Consider the following 25,219-nt stretch of genomic DNA (forward strand, 5'->3'; position numbering starts at 1 on the left):
ACTCCTCCTTCTCTTTCCTTTTTCCTCATCTGAAAATGAGACTTCTGGCATCCCACCATTATTTCCCTACAGCGAGGCAGCAAAGCCTCCTCCTAGCATTGTAAACACACATACAACCCTCCCTTTACAGCTTTGCTGGGATCGAGGACAGGTGATTCATGGGCCTCTCAAAATGAATCTCTGATGATTAAAGGGAAGGTAAAGCTCTGTTGTTGATACACATGTTGTTGGAAACTTTTGTGATTTTGTTGTCAAAAATGGCAGATATTGGCAATTCCCTTGGGACCGCGCTGTTATTCTCCTTCCTTGTGTGACTGGACAGAATGTTGACCCAGTTTAGTTGCAAATGGGCCTTGTGGAAGACTGCTCTAATCTTTTTATTGTCCCCTTGTAGACACACTTCCATCTGTGATGAGTTCACTTGGGCATGAAGGGAAGCATGACCTGTGTCAGTCTTGGCTTTTGTGTCTGCTATTTTGTGTGCATTTAAAGGGATGGTTCACGCAAAACTGACCCTCATGTCATTCCATATTTGTAAGACTTTCTTCTGTGAAACACAAGGATATTTTGAAGGCTCACTATGCTTATTCCCCATACAATAAAAGCATACAGGGGATCCAAAAAAACAGGGATACAGAATATATTGGTACCATAGTGCTTGTCAGACTATATTACAGATTTTTTCATTTATAGATGTCGGTTTATATTGGATATTTATTTGTTCATGCTAATTTCCCCTATTTTACATTTAGAATATCTTTGTTTTCATCTAAAGTTCACTTAGTCTTTAAAAACACTAATATTTTATACACACTAATATTTAATAACACCATTAAATATTTCTGGGTATTGACACAAATTTCAAGATTCGACTTGACTCAATATTGATTCACAAGCTTGCGATTTGATTCAATTCTGATCTTGTTTTGATTCATTTATATATATATATATATATATATATATATATATATATATATATATATATATATATATATATATATTGGTTCACACACAGTCCCGCATCGCTTGAACTGAGGCGCTACAGCGATCTGTCACTCCACATTAGGGTGTGCCATTTTACTAGTTATAGCACAAAATAAACATGAATTAACATGAATGAATGCTGAAATGTATCATGTCTCATGTAATCACTCAATCAGTGTTTCAACCACAGAAAAACATCCATACAACAGACTGTAAACAATATGCCATGTAACACTACATTTACCTCAGAAAAGTCCTTCATTGACCATAGCTCGATATATGCACATCCGTATGTCTAATATGTCAAAAACATAAATGTAAATGAGAGCATATTTTCTATTCAATATGGTGAAATTTGATTTAAAAAAAGTTTAGTAGTTTGTATTACTGGATATTACTGTGGTTTCACATGAGTTTAACATTTCTATCATAAAACAATTGCCAAATAATAAACGTTTAGCTACTTAAATCTTACTGCGCACTCTTTCACCGTTAAAACTAAAGCAGCCACTTTAGTAAGGCCTGTCTTTGATTTGATTGGCTCAATCATTTTGACATTGACGAGCACTGTTAGACAACAAGCAGACCAGCCTAAAAATGCAATAAATATTTATTGCATACCAGTGCTAAACCACACCCGATACCCTACCAAAACATCATCTTTTCTTTTCCACGAAAGAAAAAACAGTGTTTAAAATGACATGAGGGTGAGTAAATGATGGCAGAATTTGTATTACTTTGACCGTCATGCTATTCTGATATAATACTTAATTTCCAGTGTTTTTAAAGTGAAGGGAATGAATTATTCATGTAACTGTATGTGTGTAAATGTGGTTGTGGAGGAGGAACCCCTCTTCAGAGACACTCACTGCATAGTGCACAGTTCTGTGCCCCTCTCTACACGGCTGAACTGTGGAGGAGTGGGCCTTTTAGGACTTCCCACTACAATCTATGAGCAAAACAGACAAGAAATCATTTACAGTCTCAACACATTCTCTAATGTTATGTTATTTTACCAGGATTGACTTTCAGGTAGAGCATCAGCACGTAGTCTTTATTAGGTGTGTGTGTGTTCTTGTATATATGGTTTATGAGGACACAAATGTGCATAATAACATAGGTATTACAACGTAAACATGGTTTCCTGTGTCCTCGTAAACCAAATGGCTTAAAAAACATACTAAACGGTGTTTTTTTGAAATTCAAAAAATGCAGACAGTTTCCTGTGATGTGTGTCTAAAAGCAATGCCAAATCCATTGTGCATTCAGACGAGAGATTCAGAGACAGACAGTGACCAGGCAGAGGCTCGTGAAGGCTTCATTGAGCACACCAGGAAAGGAATAAGATTTTAAGGCAGTTCTTTTAACGCGCTGCTGCCTCCTCTGTGAATAATGTTACTTTTAATAGAAAACTGGAACAAAATCAAAAAGCTGAAGACAGTGTGTGGTGCACAGTACAGTTTCATCCTGCAAATTTCATGAAACACAGTATTGTGATACCTGTTTAAATGTCCTTGTTCTCTCTTTCAGATAGGAAAGAATGCCTAAGATGAATGATGGTGATGACATTCAAGATCTCATCCAAAAGAAAACCACTCTGCTTTCCATTGTCACCTACTTCTCAGAACAAAGTTGAGCCAATGAAAGTAGAAAAAAAACAAGAATTCCACGAGTAAAGGACAGCAATGTTGCACAGCTGTTTAACGAAAGAGCTCTTCAGACCGAAAACCACCTTCAGGCTTCACTCTTAATCCATCATCAGACTAGTTTCTTCTTCCAACACTGAAACAGTCTGTCCTTGATCCGTGAACATAAGAGATGTGAAAAGTAGAACGCGCTTGTTCACACAGGATCAGACGCCTGGGTGACAAATAATAATGACAGCAGAATGACGATAACATCAACAAGTAGGGCTTTGAGGCGCTGAGCTTCACAGGTCACAGATCAAAGCAGTGTCTTCTGGGGCTGACAGCTGATCTGAGAGAGGCTGTCTCTGTGTCAGCGATGCAGCTATGTGACCGTGAAGACTCCATCTCTGCTACGGGACTGTCCACCGCTGCAGTGGTGGCCATAGTGTGTAACATCCTTGTAGCTCTGCTCATACTGGTTCTGATATTGATCCTCTGCAAAGCATGCAAGGTTCCCTCTAGCCAGGAGAGCGCCCCGGTCCTGACTCTAGAGAATGCGCATCAGAGGAACGAACAGAGGTACTTGCTGACGGCATGAAAGAAAAAATTGGAAACAGAATGCCGTTTACATTTTGTACTGTCGTGGATTAGGCAACATGGATTGTCATGAATTAGTAGTCTTTTTAAAACATGATTTCATAGATGGCCTGCGTAATTGGGGCAGCATGTAAAAACACTCTAGGACGAGGAGTGAGTTGGTTGAGTGTGGGCTGCTGGGACTGTACCTAAGCTCTCTTACACGGTACCACTCTGCTTGAGTGTTTTATATAAAGGTAAAGAGACTCTCAATGCCCTCTCAAGAGTCATTCAGTAGTGCCTGATGGATTCAGTGAAACCCCACACCTGCAGCTAACCAGCTAGCAACTGTGCTGTGCTAATTAGCATACGCAAACAAATAAAAGCTCAAGTGCAAGAATACATTTTAATAACTGAATTGTGCTGCTTTATATTTGAAAGAGGAATTTAATATGAAATGCATGTTTTTTTGTGGTTGTTTGCCTATGAAACAAGTTTGAGGGATTGTTGAACAACTAACATATTGGTAAATTAATCATGCTAGCAAATCGTGTTCTGGGGAGTGTGGGGGGGTGGGGGTGGGGTACGAGTGATGGGGGGTTGGGGTTGGGGTTGTGTTCCAGGGGGCACTGCAATAAGGCCCCCCAGTGCACGCCAATGCCTAAGAATATGACAGTAAATTAAATGGTAGATTAAGATCATAGATGTTTAATAAATACATTGAAATATCCATACAAAATCTTGGTCTTTTTTTTAACATCTTGTAAAGTTATGAGGCATACTCTAAGACTATCTATGGGTACCCTCACATTTCTAGACAATAGTTTAAATACGGGACCAGAGGAATATATATATATATATATATATATATATATATATATATATATATATATATATATATATATATATGTGTGTGTGTTTGCAGTCGTCCAGGTCTTACTTTGCCTCAGTTCTAATGACTCTTGCCAGGTTATCTCAGCGAGCTCAATAGTTGCTCCATCTTTGCTATTTCCACCTCCGGTCCCTTCGGCAACTCCTGACCCTTCTTCTCCTGCAGAGCCAAAGACAAAAATGAAGAGAACGAGATGAGTCAGCTGCTGGTAGTGAGAGGACTGACCCAGGGGTGCCAGTGACAATCACAAACACTTCTCAGTGTGAAGCTCCCATTTAAACATTTCCATCTCGACTGGTGGAGGTAATGAGAGAGGTGTTAGCAAGGCGTTATTTCCTCTGTGTGCTGTGGCGGGAAAAAATCGCTAATGCTGGCATCAGAGACTCCCTCTAATCTCGCATGACATTGTCTGAGACGGTTACAGTGACACATTGTTTCCTCGGGGGGAGAATAATCAAAGATCATTATGTATGCTGACCATACCAACACCGTAATGAACTAAACCGGACCAGACCAGCTTCTTAACAGAGAAATTCACTCGTACTAATTAAACACTCTCCACAATTTCAGCAATCATGAGTCTGGTAATCACTCTGAGAACATCTGCTAAATTTGCTCAGCAGAATGCTAATGTTCGGATATCCACAGAGCTGTAGTGGAGGGATCTTCAATGAGCTCTGATAAGTAGCTCAAGGTTACAGCTATTCATAGAATCCATCAAATGCTAACCAGGGAGCGCTGTCAGGGAAATAAACTTGAGAGAGTGAGAAATGTCAGTCAAAGGGACTTAAGCATTTAGGGAAATACAGGATGTTTTTTGCTCAAGAAAACAAGTTGTCATTGCCAGTCTTTATATATAGGTAATAAATATATACTGCATAACAGCAAAAAAAAAAAAAAAAAAATTCAGACTATCTTTGTTGTCCTCATAAGCTTGGAAAATGTTCAGCTTATTGTATAAACTAAGCAAAAAAATCTCTTACTTTCAACTGCTTTTTTCCCAGAAAATGTCTTAACTTGTGTAAATATCTAAATTAAAGCGGAACTCAGTAAGATTTGCGAAGCTCCCCCTACAGGTTCCTTCAGTGAATCACACTGTTGTAAATACTCCAAGCGCAGCTCTGGACTACATCGACTACAGCGTTCACCAGCGCAGTAGTTTTGCAAATACAGTACAAGAAATCTCGATGGAGGTGGGTAATTTTCGAAATTGTCTTATAAAGTCATAATATATACATTGTTTTTGAATTACCAAAAAGCATTTTGTCACTCTCGCGTGAACGTAAACATGAGGCGAGATTGTGTCGGGTCGGTGAAGCTCAACTTGCAAGTGCTGTTTTCTGGCGTAGACGTGCCAGAGGGGGTTAGTGCTTGCCTCAAACACACCACTACAAGTCAATTAACCATCGTAAGGACTTAGAAAACTATTTATGAAGGTAAAAAAAAGTGACTTAGTTCTCTTTTAAGATAAAGAGATTCAACAACTGAGACACTGAACAAATTTTGAAGACATTTGAAAAACAGAAATGAAATAATGACCCCCTGAACACACACACACTGCTCCACACCCCCCACAAACACCTCCACCCCCAAAAAACAGCCATAGAAATCAATGGGAGACTATAAAAAAAAAATTGCTTTCTGTTACATAATTTGACAAAAAAAAAAGTCATAAATGCATAGTTATAATTCATAAATTCACAATGAAGTAAAAACATGAAGGAAAGTTAGAAATTTGGATCTTTTTTAAAGTGAATTTTACGTAAAAGTTATTTTTATAAAAACCTATTTAATTTTTTTGTTATTTACATACATTTTAAAAAATACCATACATCACCCAAAACGGCACAAATGTAGAGTAAAAACAACAATAAAGTGAGTGATATTATATTTGTTTTAAAAAAATTACACTATTATGTTACAAAATCACATTTTAATGTCTAGGGTCTGTGAGGTGTACACCCCAAACGAACAGCGCATAAGACTGCACCAGATTTGCCTTCTCATCCACCAAGACACTTGCAAGTTCTCAAACGCATTTGGGAAGACATAGTTTTACACATGGTTTAGCGCTGTGAGGACGATCAGCTGTCTCCTTCCTGTCTCCCTGTATAGCACTGTCTTAGGCGTCTTACATTACAGACATTGCAGTTTATTGCTCTGGTCACATCTGCAGTCCTCAAGCCTCCTGCAGCAGAACTATGGCATGTTCACACAGGTGATCAGGGACACTGATCATCTTTCTTTTGGTGTTTTTCATAGTCAGTAGAAAGATCTCTTTAATATCCTAAGTTATTGAAACTATACATATATATATAAACATATCTTCATTAATTCTGATAGAGAATATAAATGACTTCTGAAGTTGCAGAAATAAGTCTCATTTTCTATGACTGGCATCTGAAGCACATTATTGTGAATCAGTAGAGAGTTCTTATGTAAGTGAAGAGGAAGATTTTACTGCTATTAAGTGGCTCTCTTGCCAAGAGGACGTCTAATGTTTATTGTAATTGTGGTCAATGTTGTGCAATTAAAGTTTATTCAGTGACCCTGTTATTGAAAACTGCAGAGTTTTCTGAGAAGTGGCTGACTGTTGAGACCGAATGTAATGAAACAGATTAGAAAATAAATCAGCAGCTGAGACAGCAAACTGAGGTCCCAGGAAAGAATACTGACCTGACTATACATGCAGTGAATCTAAAACAGTCTGTAAATAGAGATCTGACTACAGGATTAATATGGATACTGTGATTGATAAGTCACAGTCACAGAGAAATGTGGTGGAAGAAAGCATTTCGAAAGCTCATGGGAGGTGAGATATGAGTGTGTCCTGACTTGGAAAACAGCTGACTGATTCTATTGAGTTTTGAACATGCTGTTTTACAGTCACCATTTCAGACGCCACCCCATGGGTCCCACGGCCATTGCTTTAACATGTAGACAGGTATACATGTCTGGCTTCGGTGAGCATTGACCAATACTCACATTAGCACAACTGGAAACCAGCAAAGGTCAAGCACTTTATCCAAATAATCAATATCATCACAGTCCTTCATAAAGGTCTGTATTATAGAAGTTGTTTTTGTTTCCTTTTCTATTTTGAAATATTTGATTTGTATTAAGGTGAAGTGTGTCATGACTAGTTTGCCTGAATAATTGAAAATGGTAGTTTGGAAACAATCATTATTTTTTTTGCAATTTAGTTTTGTGCAGAAATACACACTTTATATCAGATGCAAATCAGCCTCTTGATGAGGTAAAACAGAATTTTGTATCAGTTTTAAATTCATTTGCTCAGCCATCTAAAATCAGCCACTGCATCAGGGGAGTAAGCGTGCTCTTTCAGAGGTAATAATGACATTAGGTTGTGGAAGGCTGGTGATTAATGACTCGAGGAGACAGTGAATGCATTGCATTGCTGACTCTCATCAGTCATATTAAAACACATTGCACTCCAGCAGTTCTCCAGCAGGTAAGTACAGCCATGGCAGCAATACAGCTTCTTACTAATCAAAAGCATTACTGGACACAGCAACTCAACCTGTGACACTGTGCATCATTAGAATGAACCATTTCAGTCAATCAAATATAATGACTATCACAAACAACACGTCCACAGTAAGTGCTGGCATCGATTAAGATCTCTAAACAACAAATTAAACATTTCACAAGTCAATAGGGGTGTAACGATACGCTCAGGTCACGATACGATACGTATCTCGATACGGAGTTCACGATACGATACGTATCACGATATTTTGAACAAAATGAAACTGAAATTCAAACAAGATTTATTAAAAAAACTAATAATTAATTAACAACAAATAATTTTCCTTGTTGTACATACAAGATCACATTTCAATAAAATAAATAAATATAAAATTTTAATAAAAACCTTCTGTATTCAAATTAACAGTTGAATAGGGCTGTCTGTCACTGAAAAAAAATGTTAAATTTAACATGAACTTAGAATTATGAATAGGGGCCGTTCACATATCGCGTCTAAAAGCGCGTGGAAGGCGCGGCTGCACCGCTTCTCCTTCTTTCCAAAGCGCTTGCGCTCCTGTGGCGTCGGTCGTTGCTATGCAACCATGAACTGAGCTCTCCAAGAGGATCAGGATGTTTCTGCAAAGGATAAATGATTTCTAGCCCTTGCATTAGTTTTACTACGAGATATATTGATGGAGATAAGATATAAAAACCACCATGTACAGCTATGATCAGCTGTTCGGCTGAGCTTTTGATGTTTTGTTACGGAAAGGCCATAGCTGATCGGTTGATTCTTGTCACACGACCTGCGGTGCGCATTCTGAGAAGTTGGGAATTGCATGCGCGTCGCGACCGCGTTGATCCAATTATGAGCGCGCCTGCCGCGCAGCTACATTTGAAAATAATAACTGACTTGCACGCGGAAAAGACGCAATATGTGAACGGCCCCACAGAACTTCTTAAAGCAAAGCATCGCAAGCGTCTTTTGCTTTTCTGTGAGCACAGCTGTTGCTGTGCACTGCGGTGAAAGAAAGCCACGACTTTTCTCACGCGACCATGCAAGAGACTGACATGAGAAACGTTTAAACCTTGCAAGATTCAATGTGTGCCCGAAACACTTACTGAACTAGAGAGCTCATTAAGACACACCATCTACAATAAATCGTTACACCCCTAATACTTATAGTAATTTAAAAATGTGGTAGCATTGGATCTGGACAGGAAGGATAACTCTGGGAGTTGGAAGGGGTGTGTCGCGATTCTGCCTTCTCACATCGCGATACAGGTTCGTGGACCTGCATATCGCGATTTCGGTTTCATATCGCATATCGTTACAGCCCTACAAGTCAAGCTGTAATAGACAGCAGTTTGTCTGTGAGGCCGAAAGATTTTAATTACGAGCTGCCATTGTAATTTACTATCTTACTGAATATGCTAAGGGCTCAACACACGATCAGTCAACGGGTTGGTTTCTTTAGATGCAAAAAGGAAATTATGAAGAACACAAAAGATGATAGTATGTGAGTACTTTCACACACAGGTGCCATTAACAAGATAAACAAAAAGAACCTGAACCATTATAGACCACTTACCAATTAAAATAACATACAGATGAACTGATGGTGAAAGGGAAAATAAAGCAGAAAAAGGGGCTGCATGTATTACAGACAGAATATAGCAAATAAAGGAAGTGCTACATTAATGTGTTCCCGGCGCACTCTCGTCCAATGTCACTTAGCTAAACTGAGGCGTTCAGTAACTGGGATGAACTGCAGTGGGTTGTGCGTGTGCTGTACATTCATGTCTGAAGCAGTCACAAAGATGCGGATACAGCAATTCGGCACATGAAGTATGCAGCACAGCAGTGATTGAAACAGCACTGGTCGATTAAGCATGTGATTTCATTGGAGGCCTATACATAATATTAGTGCATCTCTTACTTTAGGCTTCTTGCGGAGGTTGGGCGAGAGCTTGAGGCTGATGACATGGCCGCGGTCATCGCCCACGATGATGATGGGATGGACAGGGTTGAATTCGATGTGCAAGAGCCTGGTCTTCTTGGACACCACTTTTTGTTGGCAGAGTGCCTCATATTTGTTGATGCTGAGGTCAAATACATGAACCTAAGAGAAAAATAGAAGAGGAGCAGGAAGTTTTACCCTTTGTCATTAATATTGTAACGGTGTAGTTAGCGACAAGCAAAATTAGGAATATGCAAAAATGACTTTAATAATAAATGTAGGAGATAAACACATTACAAAAAGACAATGACCAACAGACAACTGAACTAAACAGGGAGTATATATGTAGGAGATTACAATGAACTAATTAAGACACTGCTGATAATTATAAGCATAGAAACTAACAGGGACATGATCAGAAACCAAGGAAACCTAAACTAAATAGAGCAGGAAACCATGAACTAAAGAAAACAGAACAGAATATCTAAATAAGAGTCCGTGACAAATGCATGTGGCATTAGTTTATGTTTTGATGTTTTCAGTGTGAAGCAGACATTAGCACCTCTTTAATGTATTCTCTTGCTTTGGCTCTGAGTGTCAGAAAGCCTAAGATGCATTTGAGTTTGTGTGTGCGCACTTGCATTTCAATATATTCATATGTATGAGCACAAGAATGCATGTGCAACAATGCTGTGGACCATCTGCTGTAGAGGACTGTATTAATTTTGTGATAGTATGTATAGAGAGGTAGTATAAGTATGTAATAATAGGTTTACTTAAATGTAATAAATGATTAAATTGATTTAAATGTATATGTCTCTCAGAAATACAGATTAAGAATGAATCTCTCGGAGGATGACAGAGCCCCGGGCGACAGATGAAGTCTGCGGATGACAGTATTTCATCTTCTGCAACATTCACTAGGAAAAATCCAAATGATACAGAGAGAGAGGAGTGAGTGAGGGATGGGTGATTATCATTCCCATCATCCTCATTGTCATTCATGTATCATGCTGCCCACCTAAGCATGGTCTCTGCTCTGGCAGATGAAAGACAGAGATGGGAGATGGGGGACACATGATACAGGTTTGGATACTCATTAGTAAATATTTGTCAAGCAGATTGGCTCATAATTAGTCAGCGAGTGTGAATCTATCTTAACAGACCGATGATATTCTGGGCAGCTGACGCAGCGATGCAGAGGACACACACCATGTCAGGACTAATGATGCCATCTGTAACTGCAGGAGTAACACCGAATCTAACACAAGATCTTTGGAGCTAAGAGCTTGAAAGAAGGAAGCCCCTTTAAAGATTAGAAATTGAGCATTTTGGTCTGTGTTCTGACATTTCAAAATAACTCAGCAATGTTTGTTTTCGTAGGCTATTAGTCTGCGTTTTATTTCTTTATGGTGTTTAGAAATAGCTGGCAGCTGATATCTGGGGCCTCATTTATAATGCATACACACAGATTTGATCTTAGAGTGTGCGTACACTAAAATCCAGACAACATTCAGATTTATAAAAATGGTCTTTGATGAAGAAAAATGCTAAGCACCTTATTCGGTTCTAAGCAGGCGTACTCACTTTTCCTTGGTCGGGAGTACTGCAGGTATTTTTACAATGGAATGAATCAATACTGAACTTACTTGAGCTGGACAATGACAATGATGTTCGAGACATATTGAGCTGTTGTTATTATGCAACAGTTCCAATCAGGCCTCTGTTATGTCCTGAACCCTTTTGTTCTTTTACAAAAATAAAGCTATTTTTATTTTTATTTTTTGTTTTATTTAGTTTCCACTGGAGGACAGTTATCTACAATTCTAAGTGGAAGAAATTTCTGCAAATTTTGATTGCATTAATGATCACAGTAAAAGTGACAGATTCTGTCAGGACCTGACTAATAAAGCCCCCCTCCCCCCATGTTCATGTTATTATTATTATTATTATCATTACAATCATCATCATATCGATTTATAATTTAAGTTTTGGTTTTATGTTTTTTAAATGATTATATATATATATATATATATATATATATATATATATATATATATATATATATATATAGGATAATAACACCACAACGAAGCCATTACCACAGCAAAACCAAACAACTCAAAGCAGCATTCGAGTTGTTTGGTTTTGCTGGGGAACAGAGTGTGATCTTTATTGGATCACGCTGTAATGGGCTTCCTGTAGAGGGCAGGTGTAATTTAGCCTGTCTGAGTAACGGTGTTAGCAAATAACAGCGAAAGCCACCATGGCACGGCAGTTCAAACCGATCGAGATGCAAGACTGACAGGTGATGCCTGAAGCAGCCTTAGAGAAGTGTGTAAGACCAGCTGTGTGATTTGAGACTAATTCCTAATGATGGGCCACAGGATAGATGTCATGGCACTTGACTCACAGAAAGAGTGTGTGTTTATGTGTGCTGCAGCTTACAGGTGCAGTCAAGCGCTGTTAGAAAGACGTCCTACTGTCAGCATGCTACTGTGTTTCATTAGCAATCATTACACTCTTCATAAGGGGGCATGTGTGTGAATATCCCATGTGTGAATCACACACTCCAAAGTTGATTTTTGATTTTCATGCGCACCTCACACACAATAAGACCTGCGCTGTGTGTCATGAGAGTTACTAAGTTTAATGCAGCCCTGAGCAGCAGCTCTTGATTGTTTACTCACTGAAGCTGAGACCTCCTGATGAAATAGGTTGCTTCTGGAGGAGGTGTTTCTGTGGCTAGCGTAGGGGCCTTCTAATAATTGTTGTTATAAGAACAAGCAGTTTGGAAAATGGATGAATGGATGGATGGATTATTATTTTTTGCTATTATTATTATTAAAATAGAATTTGAAGCCACTTAAAAAAAAACTTGGAGTGCAAAAAATTTGGATTTTTTTTGGAGTCGGTTGAATGTTTACCTTTCCATCAGTGGTGACAGCAGCAAAGACAGTGGAGGAGTATGGAGCCCAGGCCACATCTGTCACTGAAGTTTTCAGTTCAAAGGTAAAAATGGGAGACCTGTGAGAGACATGTATAGATATATATGAAGAATACTTCAGGTAAGCTATTATTCAGTCAAAACAAAACTTTACCACTACATTGCTCCCATTCTGAACTCATCTAATGTTCAAATGTTGGCAGTCGGAGTAACTGATGTCTAAATATATATCAGAGAGACATCTTAAAAAACATCATCAGGACTTCCTCAGGCAAGACTGTCACAATCAGTAAGGAAAAAAGAGAAGGGGATATGAATCAATAGTTCCATAATCCCAATGAAAGGAGGCTGCTTCTCATTTTGAGGTGACAGATGAATTTTGACATTTGTCCAGCACAAGACCTGACAATATCATGTTTGATACCTTAATGTATAAGATTCTTTGATAATTTTAAAAAAATTCATAAGAACAGCATTTATTTGCAATAGAAAAGTATGTTATGTCACTTGATCAATTTAATGCAGTAGTGTAAGTGCATTAACAATAATACAAGCTTTTAAGTGAAAGTGACGTGACATGTAGCCAAGTAGTATGGTGTCCCATACTTGGAATTTGTGCTCTGCATTTCATCCATCCAAGTGCACACACACAGCAGTGAGTATTGAACACACACGCACACACCGTGAACACACACCTAGAGCAGTGGGCAGCTTTTTTTGTTTTTTACTTGTTTTACTGCCATAACGCTTTATCTCCTAAAGTTTTTGTAGGATTTGCAATGGCAGAATAAGCTATAAAAATGTGTTTATATAACAGAAGTTGAGCATAGACTGGAAAAGTATACTGTATACTTTTCCAATCTATGATCAACTTCTATTATATGAACATTTCTAATGGTTTATTCTGCCATTGCAGATCTGGATAGACAACAGACAGATATCCATTTCTGACCTTGGTAAGACCTGTTGCAAAGCATAAGAGCTCTCTGCTGGCAGTTTAGGGATACTGCATCTAAAATCACCACTTAACACATACACAAAATGTGCAGTCAAGAGAAAGATTAATTCATTATTATTAATAGAGAGAGAGACTAAGGGCTGGTTTACACAGAATCAAATGCGTCCCTAGACCTCCACTGACCTGCATCTCACATTTTTAACAGCAAAAATGTGAGACAGCAGGTCAGTGGAGCAAAAAAAATGCAAATTTCATTTTCAAAATAGAGCAAAAACAGTAAAAACGACAATATTGTCTAAAAATTGCTTATTGAACTGTTGTATAAAAGTACATTATTAAATATATTAAAATGTATTATTACAGGTATTAAAATCACATTTGCAATTGTGCTAAAATCAGGAAAGTATATTGTAGCTCGTGTTATACTGCTTAACTATTTTATGTTATAAATATAAAAAACAAAAACTGGGACAATTCATATCTTTTTGGGGGCATTTTTTTATTTCCTTGTAAGGCACTATTTTATGCCAATGCCAGCCTAGCTTGCTTGTTGTTAAGCTTAATGGAGAGCTATTGCCTAAATTAGGCTGCCTGTAGAAATAGCGCTGTAGGGAATGGTGCTGCTCATACTCAATTGTGTGATCCCAAATTTTCACCATCCAGTCCCAGCCGCAGGAGATGAAGACGTTGGGATGGAAGGGATTCCACCTCACACGACTGACAGTCATGAAGTGTGCATCATACGTCTCCAGAAACTTGCTAGAATAGTATTTGGAGCCCTGTGAAAGACAAACATACACTCATTATTGGTTAGATTTACATAAAAAATGCTGTTTTGTACAGCAGCATTCTTGCTCATATTATACTGCTTAATTATCCACTGGTGCTTATTATTAACATTTGCAGATGTAGTAGTGACATTCTTTGCAAAGAGATTTATAACATTTTTCTTGTTGTCTTTGCCTTGTGCAGCTCAGGAGAAGTGCTTGATTGACTGAATTCATTGTCACCCGAGCAGCGCATCATAAACAGAAGGCTTTGATTTTAATCTGAGAGATGAATCTAAAGAACACAGTTCCGCGTCGGCTGTCACTCTTTAGGGAGACAGGGGCCAGTTTTTGCCCAGCAGTATGTCTCTAGCATTCTGATTAGCTGAGCCACAAACACAGCTGCACAACATCTTTCTCAATCTGTCAGAGAAGGCTAGATGAAGCTACTAAAACAATGAAGAATGTTTTGCTTCAAAATCTATATTTATTTTATTCCATTTTGTGCAGTTTACCAAAAATAAACCTATTATAGCAAGAGAAAATTGGCTCTGCTATCAAAAATGTAATTTCCAATTTCTTTCAAGGCTATAATTCTAGTTGCACAAGTCCAATTCGAAATGCACATTATTTACTGCATTGCAATGCAAATATGACTTAACATTGTGTTGGCAGGCAAAAGATCTAAGCATGTTTTAACATCCGAGAATCATATCATCACATCAGAGTTGGCATGATCAGCAGCAGTACTTTTTTGGGGGTTTTCAACTTGCATTTCTTCAACAATCTTTTCTGCTTTTTCTGACCATCTATCAAGCGCCAACCATGATGTAATTGGCTGTACAGTAAATTTCTTAGTAAATCATGAGACTTCCTAACAATATGCCCAAACCAGAACAGTTGTCGCTATTTCACCGTGGCCTCTAAAAGTTTTGGCAGTGTTTTGCACAGTTTGCTGCTTCAGTTGTTGTGGTGTTGATTCACATTGTTTCTAAATTATTTTGCAGAGTAATCAGATGCATTTTAAATAATTGCAAAAAGCTTCATTGGCCATAAATTTCACCAGCTAACAGCATTTCATTAATTATATTATCGGCACAGGGGAAAGTATGAACAAGTACTATTCAGGAGAAATCACTCTTATTATTATGATTGGATTATAAATGCAGACTGATTGCTATAAAAGGGGAAAAGAAGTGCTTCCAATCATTGTGTTATGTTAGCAATGGTTACCTCCAAAGAAAGGCATGCAGCCACCATTGCTTTGCATCAAAATGGCCTCACATACAAGGAAATTGTAGCATTCAATTGCAGTGAAGAAGGCTACAGGACGTCCCAGAGTGTCCAGCAAGTGGCAGAACCATCTCCTCCTGAGTATTCAGTGACAAAATCGTGTGTGCAGAGCTTTCTCGGTTTTAGTAGCAGGTGGGTGTGTGTGCATCTGCATGCACAGTGAGGCCAAGACTTTTGAACAAAGGTCTGGAGTCAAGAAGGGCAGCAAACTTCTCTACAAGACAAACATCAATGACAGACTGAAATTCTGCAGAAGTACAAGGATTGGACAGAAGAAGACTGGTGCAAAGATATTTTCTCTGATGACTTTGTTTCCAACTGTTTGGGACATGTGGAAAATCAATTGTCCAGAGAAGAAAAGGTGAATGCTACCATGGGGCTTTTTATGCCAACAGTGAAGTAGAACAGTGACAATCTGTGTGTAGGGTTGCTTTTCATCCAAGAGAGTGAGCTCCCTCACAATTCTGCCCCAAAACACTGCCATGAATAAAGAATGGTATCAAAACATCTTCCGAGAGCAACTTCTACCAATGACTCAGGAGCAATTTGATGATGATCAGTGCATTTTCCAGCATGATGTAGCACCATGTCACAAGACAAAAGTGAAAAAAGAAGTGACTCGGAGACTTAGAAATCATTACTTTGAAATTCTGGATCCATGGCCAGACAACTCCCCGGAATTTAATCCCATAACCTGTGGTCAATTCTCAAAAGGTGAGTGGACAAGCGGAAGCCTACAAATTGTGATCAACTCCCAGCACTTATAAAACCAAGAATGGATCGCCATCAGTCAGGATTTGGCCCAGAAGCTGATATCCAGCATGCCAGAGCGAATTGCAGAGGTTATGAAGAAGAAGAGTCAACACAGTAAATATTGACATTTTGCATATATTTAATGTTTTTGCCAATAAAAACTTTTAAAACTTATGAAATGCTTATCATTATTTTCCAGTACACCACAGAAACATGTGAAAAAATAATCTACAAATAATGAAGCAGCAAACTTTGCAAAACATAATGTATGTCACTGCCAATACTTTTTTGCCATGGCTGTACAATAGGACAGCTGGTCTTAGTAAGCATCAGAATTACAGCAGAAACCATCATCAGATAACGTTTTGATAGCAAGTTTCTTTAATTAAGCTGTACTCAACTGATTTTGTAAAGACATGCCATTTTTATATGAAGGTCAAAAAGCTGAAAGTGCATCTTGGTGCTTTGACCTTAAATCTCTCATTAAAGATGGGCAATGTGGGAATGTGTGATAGGGCTGTCTGCTTCCAGACAGAGAAGGTCTGGTAATGTCAGGGAAAAGATAAATCATATATCCTCCAGCATCTGTTTAGCTGTAAGGGCTGTTGCATTAGCATGGCACATAGATCCTTATTTCTATAATTCAAGCACATGGCAAATACCTATTGATAAGAGGAATTAACAGCATTGTGTGTGTGGTCCTGGTATTCCCTATGTTATGGGGACCAAATGTTCCCATGAAGAAACAAGCTTATAAATCATACAGAATTATCTTTTTTGAAAATATAAAATAGCAGAAAGTTTTGTGTGATGGGTAGGTTTAGGGGTAGGGGGACAGAATATACAATTTGTACAGTATAAAAACAATAATGTCTATGGAATGTCCCCATAAAACTTGGAAACCCAACATGTTTGTGTGTGCCTACTTAATCATGTTTCTAAGACAAATTTGTACCCAGATTTGAGCTAAATATTACAAAACCACCTTTTGGGGACATATTCATTTGTAAAAACAATATAACAATACATAATATCAATATTTTATTTAGTAAAGTGTTTAAAAAATTGTCAGAAAAGAAGAAATGCGGATTTTTTTCTTTTAAGGTAAGGGTGTGTAAAGGTTAGGTTATAGTATTTATAACTAACTGTATACAAATAAAATAGGCGTATGTCTATGGAATGTCCCCATTTAGATAGCTAAGTAAACGTGTGAGTGTGTTTTGCAGAAATGGAGGGATGTTAGAGTCACTAGGAGTGAAATTTAATAGGAGGACATGTGTTTGCATGTAATGTTTGTAATTTAGAACAAAACAAGACATACGGACCAAAGAGTGGCATGTAGATGAGAAACAAAACTATGTTTGTCAAAATGAATAGTTTGAATGGTAGTCTACCCCTGGCTGGCAGAGTGAAAAGCATAAATAAAGAAAGAGAGAGAGAGACGGAATGTTATTAGCTGATGCCGCCCGTTCTGCTGTGATAGCAGTGCAGAGACAGACAGCTACTAAGAACACTTCCTCTCTGATTAATGACAGCAAAGGGATATTACATAAACAGTGACGGCCCAGCAGGAGACAACCACCGCAAACAAAACATGCTACTATACCACTCCCAGATTCAAACAGAGAAGAAAAATTAGATAATGAGATGACTCAGGACTGAATATCTTCAGAGAGCAAGATGTTCACTGGGCATTTGTTAATGCAGAATATATATATGGAATATAAATGACCTTGTGAATCTTTCCAGCTTCAGTGGCAACAAGAAAATGGTAGTCCTTTTGTTTATGAAAGTCCAAAGATGTTCCAGCTATAACCACAAAGAAAATATCTACAGTGAGGATGATAATACATTAATGCATGCAATTTTTCACGTTTTTTTCTGTTCTGAAGATTTCTGAAAAAAAAAAAAAAAAAACAATCTAAACATAAATGGAACTGATGAGAAGCTAAAACCAGATTCAAACATTTAACAAAAGTAATTGCATTCTTTATGCTGAAACTGAATTAAAATCGAATGAAACACACAAGAAAATGTATATAAACATCAGCTGAAGACTAATGTGCAGGTCGGCAGCAAAAACATCTTTACATCCATATTATGTGCATAAAGTATTGAAAAAGTTGTTTTATTGGTGATTATTGCACATTTCTGTGTCTGTGATTACATTTCCTTTACTATATAGCACAGCCTTTGTCCCTATCCTAGAGAAAAGCCCCACTAACATCATCATTGCATGTTTTTATCAACATTATTGTGTTCAAATTGGTTGTGCGAAGAAGAATTAATGTATTAAATACTTAAAAGGTATAATATCTGTGGTACCATTGTGGTAATGTGGTTCATACCTGTGGCAATGACATCCTTAAGGTCATCAGGAACTTTGTCCATGGCTGGAAGTTTGATCATGTCTGTGAAGACTAGTTCATGCTGAAATCCAAATGATTGGCATCAATTAACCTCATACAATAATGACTTGCTTTAGAATCAGCACAAGATGTTTCCTTCTGTACCTTTACCAGAGTCCAAGACACCACTCGTCCATCAGCAGACACAGAAATGAAGTTGTGATTACTGTCCAAGTCATCTTTCTGCCACTTCACCTGTAACGAAGACAATGAAACACAAATCTATACCTATTTTTATTTAATCACACTACCATTCAAAAGTTTGGGGTCGGAAAGATTTAATTTATTTAACTAAAAATACAGCAAAACGGTAATATTGTCAACTATTAAACAGCCATTAACAGCCACTATTCCAGTCTCCAGTGTCAAATGATTCTTCTGAAATTATTTTAATATGCTGATTTGGTGCTCAAGAAACATTTCTTATTGTAATTAATGTTGGAAACAGTTGTGCTACTTAATATTTTTGAGGAAACCATGATACCTTTTGTTAAGGATTCTTTGATGAATTGAAAAAAGAATCAACAGAATCTGTCAGAGAAAAAAATCTAACTGATCCTAAATATTTGAACAGTAGCTGAATATGTTTTTAAACATTTTATTTTTTATAGTATATATTATATGAATCAGTAAGCATTATGCAAGCATAAATGGGCAATTCCATGCAAAAGTCATCCTTACCATGAAAAAAAAGAAAAAAGAAAAAAAGTTGGGCACACAAAGAGACCTGTTCTTAAAATGTTCACTTTGGTCTATACTTTATTGTATGTAACCACTCTCATCGAATGTTATAGATATTTGCTGTTTTGTTACATCATATACAAGGTGGGCGCCAATACAAGCCAAGTTTTTAAAATGGCTGTGTTCTACTGTTTCCAAAAAAGGGAATAGAAACATCCAAGATTTCAATAAAATGTTATCATTTGGCAATTTCCTGATTAACAAGGGGATGATAGAGCATTGTGTACACTTAGCTTGCTGCAACAGCAAAGCTTTATAAATTTATAAGACTCTTGTTAAAGGGTTAGCTCACCCAAAAATGAAAACTCTGTCATTTATTACTCACGCTCATGCCGTTCCACACCTGTAAGACCTACGTTAATCTTCGGAACGCAAATTGAGATATTTTTGTTGAAATCCGATGGCTCCGTGAGGCCTGCATAGCCAACAATGACATTTCCTCTCTCAAGATCCATTAATGTACTAAAAACATATTTAAATCAGTTCATGTGAGTACAGTGGTTCAATATTAACATTATAAGGCGACGAGAATATTTTTGGTGTGCCAAAAAAACCAAAATGTGATGGCCGATTTCAAAACACTGCTTCATGAAGCTTCAGAGCGTTATGAATCAGCGTATTGAATCAGCTGTTCGGAGCGCCAAAGTCACGTGATTTCAGCAATTTGGCGGTTTGACACGTGATCCGAATCATGATCCGATATGCTGATTCATTATGCTCCGAATCTTCCTGAAGCAGTGTTTTGAAATCAGCCATCACTAAATAAGTCATTATTTAGTTTTTTTTGGTGCACCAAAAATATTCTCGTCGCTTTATAATATTAATATTGAACCACTGTACTCACATGAACTGATTTAAATATATTTTTACTACATTAATGGATCTTGAGAGAGGAAATGTCATTGCTCCCTATGCAGGCCTCACGGAGCCATCGGATTTCAACAAAAATATCTCAATTTGTGTTCCAAAGATCAGCGAAGGCCTTACGGGTGTAAAACGGCATGAGGGTGAGTAATTAATGACAGAATTGTCATTTTTGTGTGAACTAACCCTTTAAATGTGTCTGCGAATTCCAGGGCCACGTAACTTCCATTACGTTTTAGATAAGTTTATGCTACACATACAGTGTTAATGCAAAAAGTTTTGGTGCAATGATAATTTGTATAAATGTAACGTGATGAACATTTTGAATACATTAAAAGAAGATTCTAAAATCAAACCCACATCTGATATTCAAAATGCTAAATTGTATATAAAAAGGACATTTTTAAAAATCTAATTTAGTGTAAAATTCCATCAGTAGAGTAAATAAAAAATTGCAGTTTAATATTATTCTGGTTTATTTTCAGCACAAGGCAAGTCGATTGCACTTGTTTTTCTGGCTGTGTACGGCAAATTTTGGTAAATATAGTGTCGTCCAGGATTTCTATGCAGAGAGAAAATTTGCACACAGTATACAATACTGCACTGCATTTAACAGAACAAGTAGAAGTATTCTATTCTGACCATTGTATTGAACATACAGCTCCGTTGACATACTAGTGAATGGCAAGTAATGAATAATGATGGTTTACTGTTAGGGTTAGGGTTTTTACCCATGACTCACAACCTCACACCCTCATCCATACCTGCATCACAGCACCTCTGTGTTTCCCGGAGCTGGCTGTGCTGTTATAAATGGGCTGATCACTCTTCTTCTTCAGGTTGTACACTGCAACACAGCCATCATGCAAACCTACCGCTACCAGGTAGGACATTTGTTCATGGATGTCTACGCACATTACACCCGAGGCTGTGTTGAAGCTGAATTCTGGGTAACTGGAGTTCTTCAGGGTGTAAAAGAGAAGCATGCCACGCTCCTCTTGGGTAAATTCATCTTGAGGGGTAAGATGAAACACATTTCAGAGTCATTTAGCTGACAAATAATTACTTGTCAAAGGTTTTCTCTCAGAGTAAATAGTAAACTTACATGATCCAAGACCAACAGCAAATAAATCATTGTATTTAGGATTCCTTGAAATAAACAAATACAGATGTCATTTAAAGAGGTGCTTTTTATTTTACTCAAAAAACACTTAAATGGCTGCATTTTGTTTGAAACTCACCAGCAGAGGGCAGTCACAGACAGACCTTTGGCTTTATCATACAGAAATTTCCACAGCGGGAGAAGAGTGCCCTTCTCCCCTCGAAATTCATCAGCTGCATCCTCAAAGTACATGAAATCTGAGAATTGGATAAAATTTTTGAACACTTTTTAATATCTGTCGATCTATCAGATATCCAAAATAAAGGGCGTAACAGCAAAAATATATATATATTTTTTTCATAATTACCTTGTGCTACCTCATCAAATATATTTTGATTCACCATACGCTCAATGATCTTGGCCGCATGAGCTAGTTGGGATATGTCATCACTCTATAAGCACAAGAGAGTTTTTTTCCCTTTACCTCAATCCATCAAACAAATCAATCACACTATTGAACTAAAAAACACATATGAAATTTTCTTGATCATTGTGTATATACTCAGTTACAATCTGTGTCAGATCTTATTTGTCGTCTAGCTACCTGAGTCTCTGCTTGAATCATCTTCTTCTTGCTTTTGTCCTCCTCCTTATTTAGGAACTGGCCTTCTTGCTTCTCTTTACTTTTCTCCCGCCTCTTAAGTTCCTCAACGTAAAAGTCATAGATCTCCCACTGCAGAAAGAGCAATGTTTGCTGACACAGATTGTACAAATCCGTATTCATTCATACATAGTGCTGGTTTACTGCAGGTGTAGCACAAAAAAGTTGCTCAAAATAATTTACCAGCAAAGGCAAAGATTTTCTCACCTGATTGGCTGTAGCCGAGAAGTTTGCACGAGGAGGAGGCTCTGTTTGACAACTTATATCCTGCAAAACATCATTTTGATTAAAAAAAAAAGGGCAAAATACAGTGGCTTATGCATAAACTGAAATGCAGAAAACCTACATAGTCTTTCTATAGTCTTGATAAAACCATCTGCTAAATGACTACGTGGCAATAAACAGATGAAAAGTAAACCCTCTTACTCTTGGGGGGTTGTTTAGTGTCTGAGAGGCTCTCTCGTTGAAGTTGAACTGGTTGGTGAGTTTCCGCGCTTTCTTTCCAGCTTTGGCCATATTTTCTAGCTTCTCGTCTCCTGCGCCATCTTCCCTTTCAGCTTGTTTAGCCAACAATCTGCGACCTTCATCAGATTCCTTGTGTACAAGATTCCCTTCTAGTTCAAAGTGAATAGCCATCTGATCTACAAAGATGATGGGTTTATAGCAGCCCTCCTGAAATGATAACAGATTTTAGTGATTTGTTAGGCTGATGACTTTAAATCATCATAGTTAAGGTCCACAATTTCAAAAAGTTGTAGAGATGCAGCAGAATTTTACTTTGAAACTGTATCTGACAACATTCTGTGGAGCATTTGGATTGTTTGCTGTTAGTACTCTGGTAATCTCTTCATTCAGCTCCTTATGAACACAAAAAACAGAAACATGCATTAATAATAATCCCAACATCAGTATAATGTGACATTATGTTGGCAGGGTCAAACCAGAGGTCTTCTCCAAGTTTACGCACTTTCTCAGTTAAGTCCAGCTGATCCGGAGGCTTCACAAGAGTCTTCCCCTGCATCCATTCTTCTCCTTCAGCTGTATCTGTCGCTTCCTCCTCATCCTACATTACAAAAGAGGTTTGAAGTCCCAAGATCCTTTTGAAAGATATGTGACAAAAAATACATTTCTATCTGGATGAAAAGTGATTTGAAAGCTAACGTTACCCTTTTCTTTCCTGCAGCTTTGACACCCTTTGCCACAGGTGCCTTTGGCTGGGTGTTAACATTAGGTGCCTGCATTTTAGGAGAAAAGATATCAACCTTATGGTCTTGACAACAGTGCAGTTCAGTTCTCAAGTAAAATAGCAGTCATTAACGAGATGTTGGCTCAAGAAAGCCTAAACCAAAGGTTTAAAATAGATATAAATATAATTTGATAGATTAAGCATGAAAGCTCTAGGAGTTAGACATTTTAGTCTCAGAATAATAATAATAATAATAATAAATGATAAAGTTGTAAAGTTGAAATAGTAGATGAAATTAGTTATTCATTTGCAATCGCTATAACATCGTTAACATACCTGTTTAGATTTCACTGTCCCAACTTTGTGAGGAATGGACATTTTTTAACAGTAGGCTATTATCTGTTATGCAGTCAGAAAATAAATGAATTTTGAGTTTTAAAAATAACTTTGCATTTAAAATGTCAAAACAAGTGCTTCTTTCTCTGAAACTGCTAATGGTAGCGCGTGTGTGTTTGTGTGTATACACGTTGTCATAGCAGCGGCAACTGGCTGACGTGACATTTGTGCGCATGCGCATAGTGAGATAGTTCTTTACCTGTACCTGAACTGCAGACCGGAGCATGCACGTAGTTTCAGGACCGCATTTCTAAGACCTGATTTTTTTGTGACAGCGCCACCTAGCCGTCAGAGGAAACATGGTTCAAACCTGAAACAAACAGGTGCAAAGACTAGACCCACCGAAATGGTAAGTTAAGAGTTTATTATATTTCCATCTTATTTTTAACGTAAGTGCGGACGCGGCCATTTTAAACTTGTGCATTGTCCAAGACTTGCGGTGTCAGCCACTTCTGTGCAAAAATAGTTTATTATGCTTCTTGATTTAAAATTCAGTTAATAGACCTTTTTCACAAGAATCGGAAATCACGTGACGCAGGGTAAAGTTAGTTCCGCTATGCGTCTACGGCTATTAGATTGATATGCTCTTTTCTCAAATATCGCTTCTTACCTTTTCTGTTTTGTCTGTTTTCCAAATAGCTTTTCTATAATCTACAAAGAAATTATTTTCTACTTGTTTGTAGCTTATACAGCCACTCAGACCGTTGATCGAATTTACCGGCAGTTGGATTTATTACGAGCCGTAAGCTACAGTAAAGGCTACGCAGCTACTCATTCAGCAATTTCCCAGATCGTATTACGTACGACGAACATTATTTATATAATTTATTAATTAAAAAAAAAAAAAAAACTCCCAATATATACTTTAATGTGGGATATAAAGTCGTGAGATGCATATATTGTCGTGAGTTTAATACGTTTTAAAAATATATAGCATGTTAATCTCATATGGCATCACATCCCACATTCAAGCATATGTTATAATTAATCCTGATCGATTAAAATGATTAAACTAAGACAATTTCCAACACCACACTGTACACAACTATCAGTCTTTGTATGTTGCAACAGCACAACAATACTGTGCATAATACACACTTTAAGATGATGACGACAGGAAAATGAGTGAGAGATGACTTAAGTGTTTATATCCAGAAATATCCAGGGTGCGAGCGGTCCTGCTTCATGAATCAGAGGATCAGGCTTGTGTGATAAGGATCTGCCAGTCGATCATTTCCCCAGCACGTCGCTAAAAACACTCTATACATCCCAATATGTGCATACTATCCACCCTAAATAGTACTGAATATTACTAATGTCACATAGTATGCACGTTGAGACGCAGACACTGTCTTTACAGCACATGGAGCGCGATAATGCACAGCCGCGCCAAACAGACACAAAGAATATAACCAGTTTAACCGCCATCACTTCGAATTATTTATTAAATGTAGCTCTTAATGAGAGCGCTGTAGTCTCACCAATAATTCACCAAGACCGTTCAAACATTTTCATGACATTTAATTCGTAAAACGACTTTGATTCCCGAACTGGTTCTGATCGAGGCTATATCCATCACTGTAACCGGAAAAACTTTTACACTGCGTGACTCA

General features: G+C 37.7%; 1 protein-coding gene across 5 annotated transcripts; it reads right to left on the bottom strand.

Annotated features, from left to right (window-relative positions):
- Positions 1-1,696: 1,696 nt before the first annotated feature.
- LOC125252225 (dynein axonemal intermediate chain 1-like) lies at positions 1,697-25,200 on the bottom strand. 5 transcript variants are annotated; one of them, XM_048165359.1, is made up of 20 exons: positions 25,088-25,195; positions 23,806-23,887; positions 23,191-23,259; positions 22,992-23,087; positions 22,802-22,882; positions 22,451-22,696; positions 22,232-22,291; positions 21,968-22,096; positions 21,731-21,815; positions 21,503-21,620; positions 21,367-21,410; positions 21,026-21,273; positions 18,762-18,851; positions 18,597-18,678; positions 17,981-18,057; positions 14,066-14,214; positions 12,458-12,557; positions 9,510-9,692; positions 4,129-4,239; positions 1,697-1,933 (listed from the first exon to the last, which is right to left on the bottom strand). In XM_048165359.1, the coding sequence occupies exons 2-19, from the start codon at positions 23,830-23,832 to the stop codon at positions 4,159-4,161; spliced, it is 1,965 nt and encodes a 654-aa protein (XP_048021316.1). In that variant the 5' UTR covers positions 23,833-23,887; positions 25,088-25,195; the 3' UTR covers positions 1,697-1,933; positions 4,129-4,158. The 5 variants fall into 5 exon arrangements, with proteins under 5 accessions (XP_048021316.1, XP_048021317.1, XP_048021318.1 ...); XM_048165360.1 differs by lacking the exon at positions 23,806-23,887 and having other exon boundaries at positions 24,705-25,200; XM_048165361.1 differs by lacking the exon at positions 23,806-23,887 and having other exon boundaries at positions 25,088-25,189.
- Positions 25,201-25,219: the final 19 nt, after the last annotated feature.

This window comes from Megalobrama amblycephala, linkage group LG18 (assembly GCF_018812025.1).
Source record: "Megalobrama amblycephala isolate DHTTF-2021 linkage group LG18, ASM1881202v1, whole genome shotgun sequence".
In the NCBI taxonomy this organism is placed as follows: Eukaryota; Metazoa; Chordata; class Actinopteri; order Cypriniformes; family Xenocyprididae; genus Megalobrama; species Megalobrama amblycephala.

What these genes read in the sequence shown, in the direction of transcription:
- LOC125252225 (XM_048165357.1), bottom strand. Translation starts at nt 23,588, where the DNA reads ATGTCCATTCCTCACAAAGTTGGGACAGTGAAATCTAAACAG. An exon ending in TGATTCAAGCAGAGACTCAG is followed by an intron (nt 21,816 to 21,967) that starts GTAGCTAGACGA and finishes TTGTGCTTATAG; the next exon opens with AGTGATGACATATCCCAACT. An exon ending in AAGCTGGAAAGATTCACAAG is followed by an intron (nt 14,215 to 17,980) that starts GTCATTTATATT and finishes TGTCTTTCACAG; the next exon opens with GGCTCCAAATACTATTCTAG.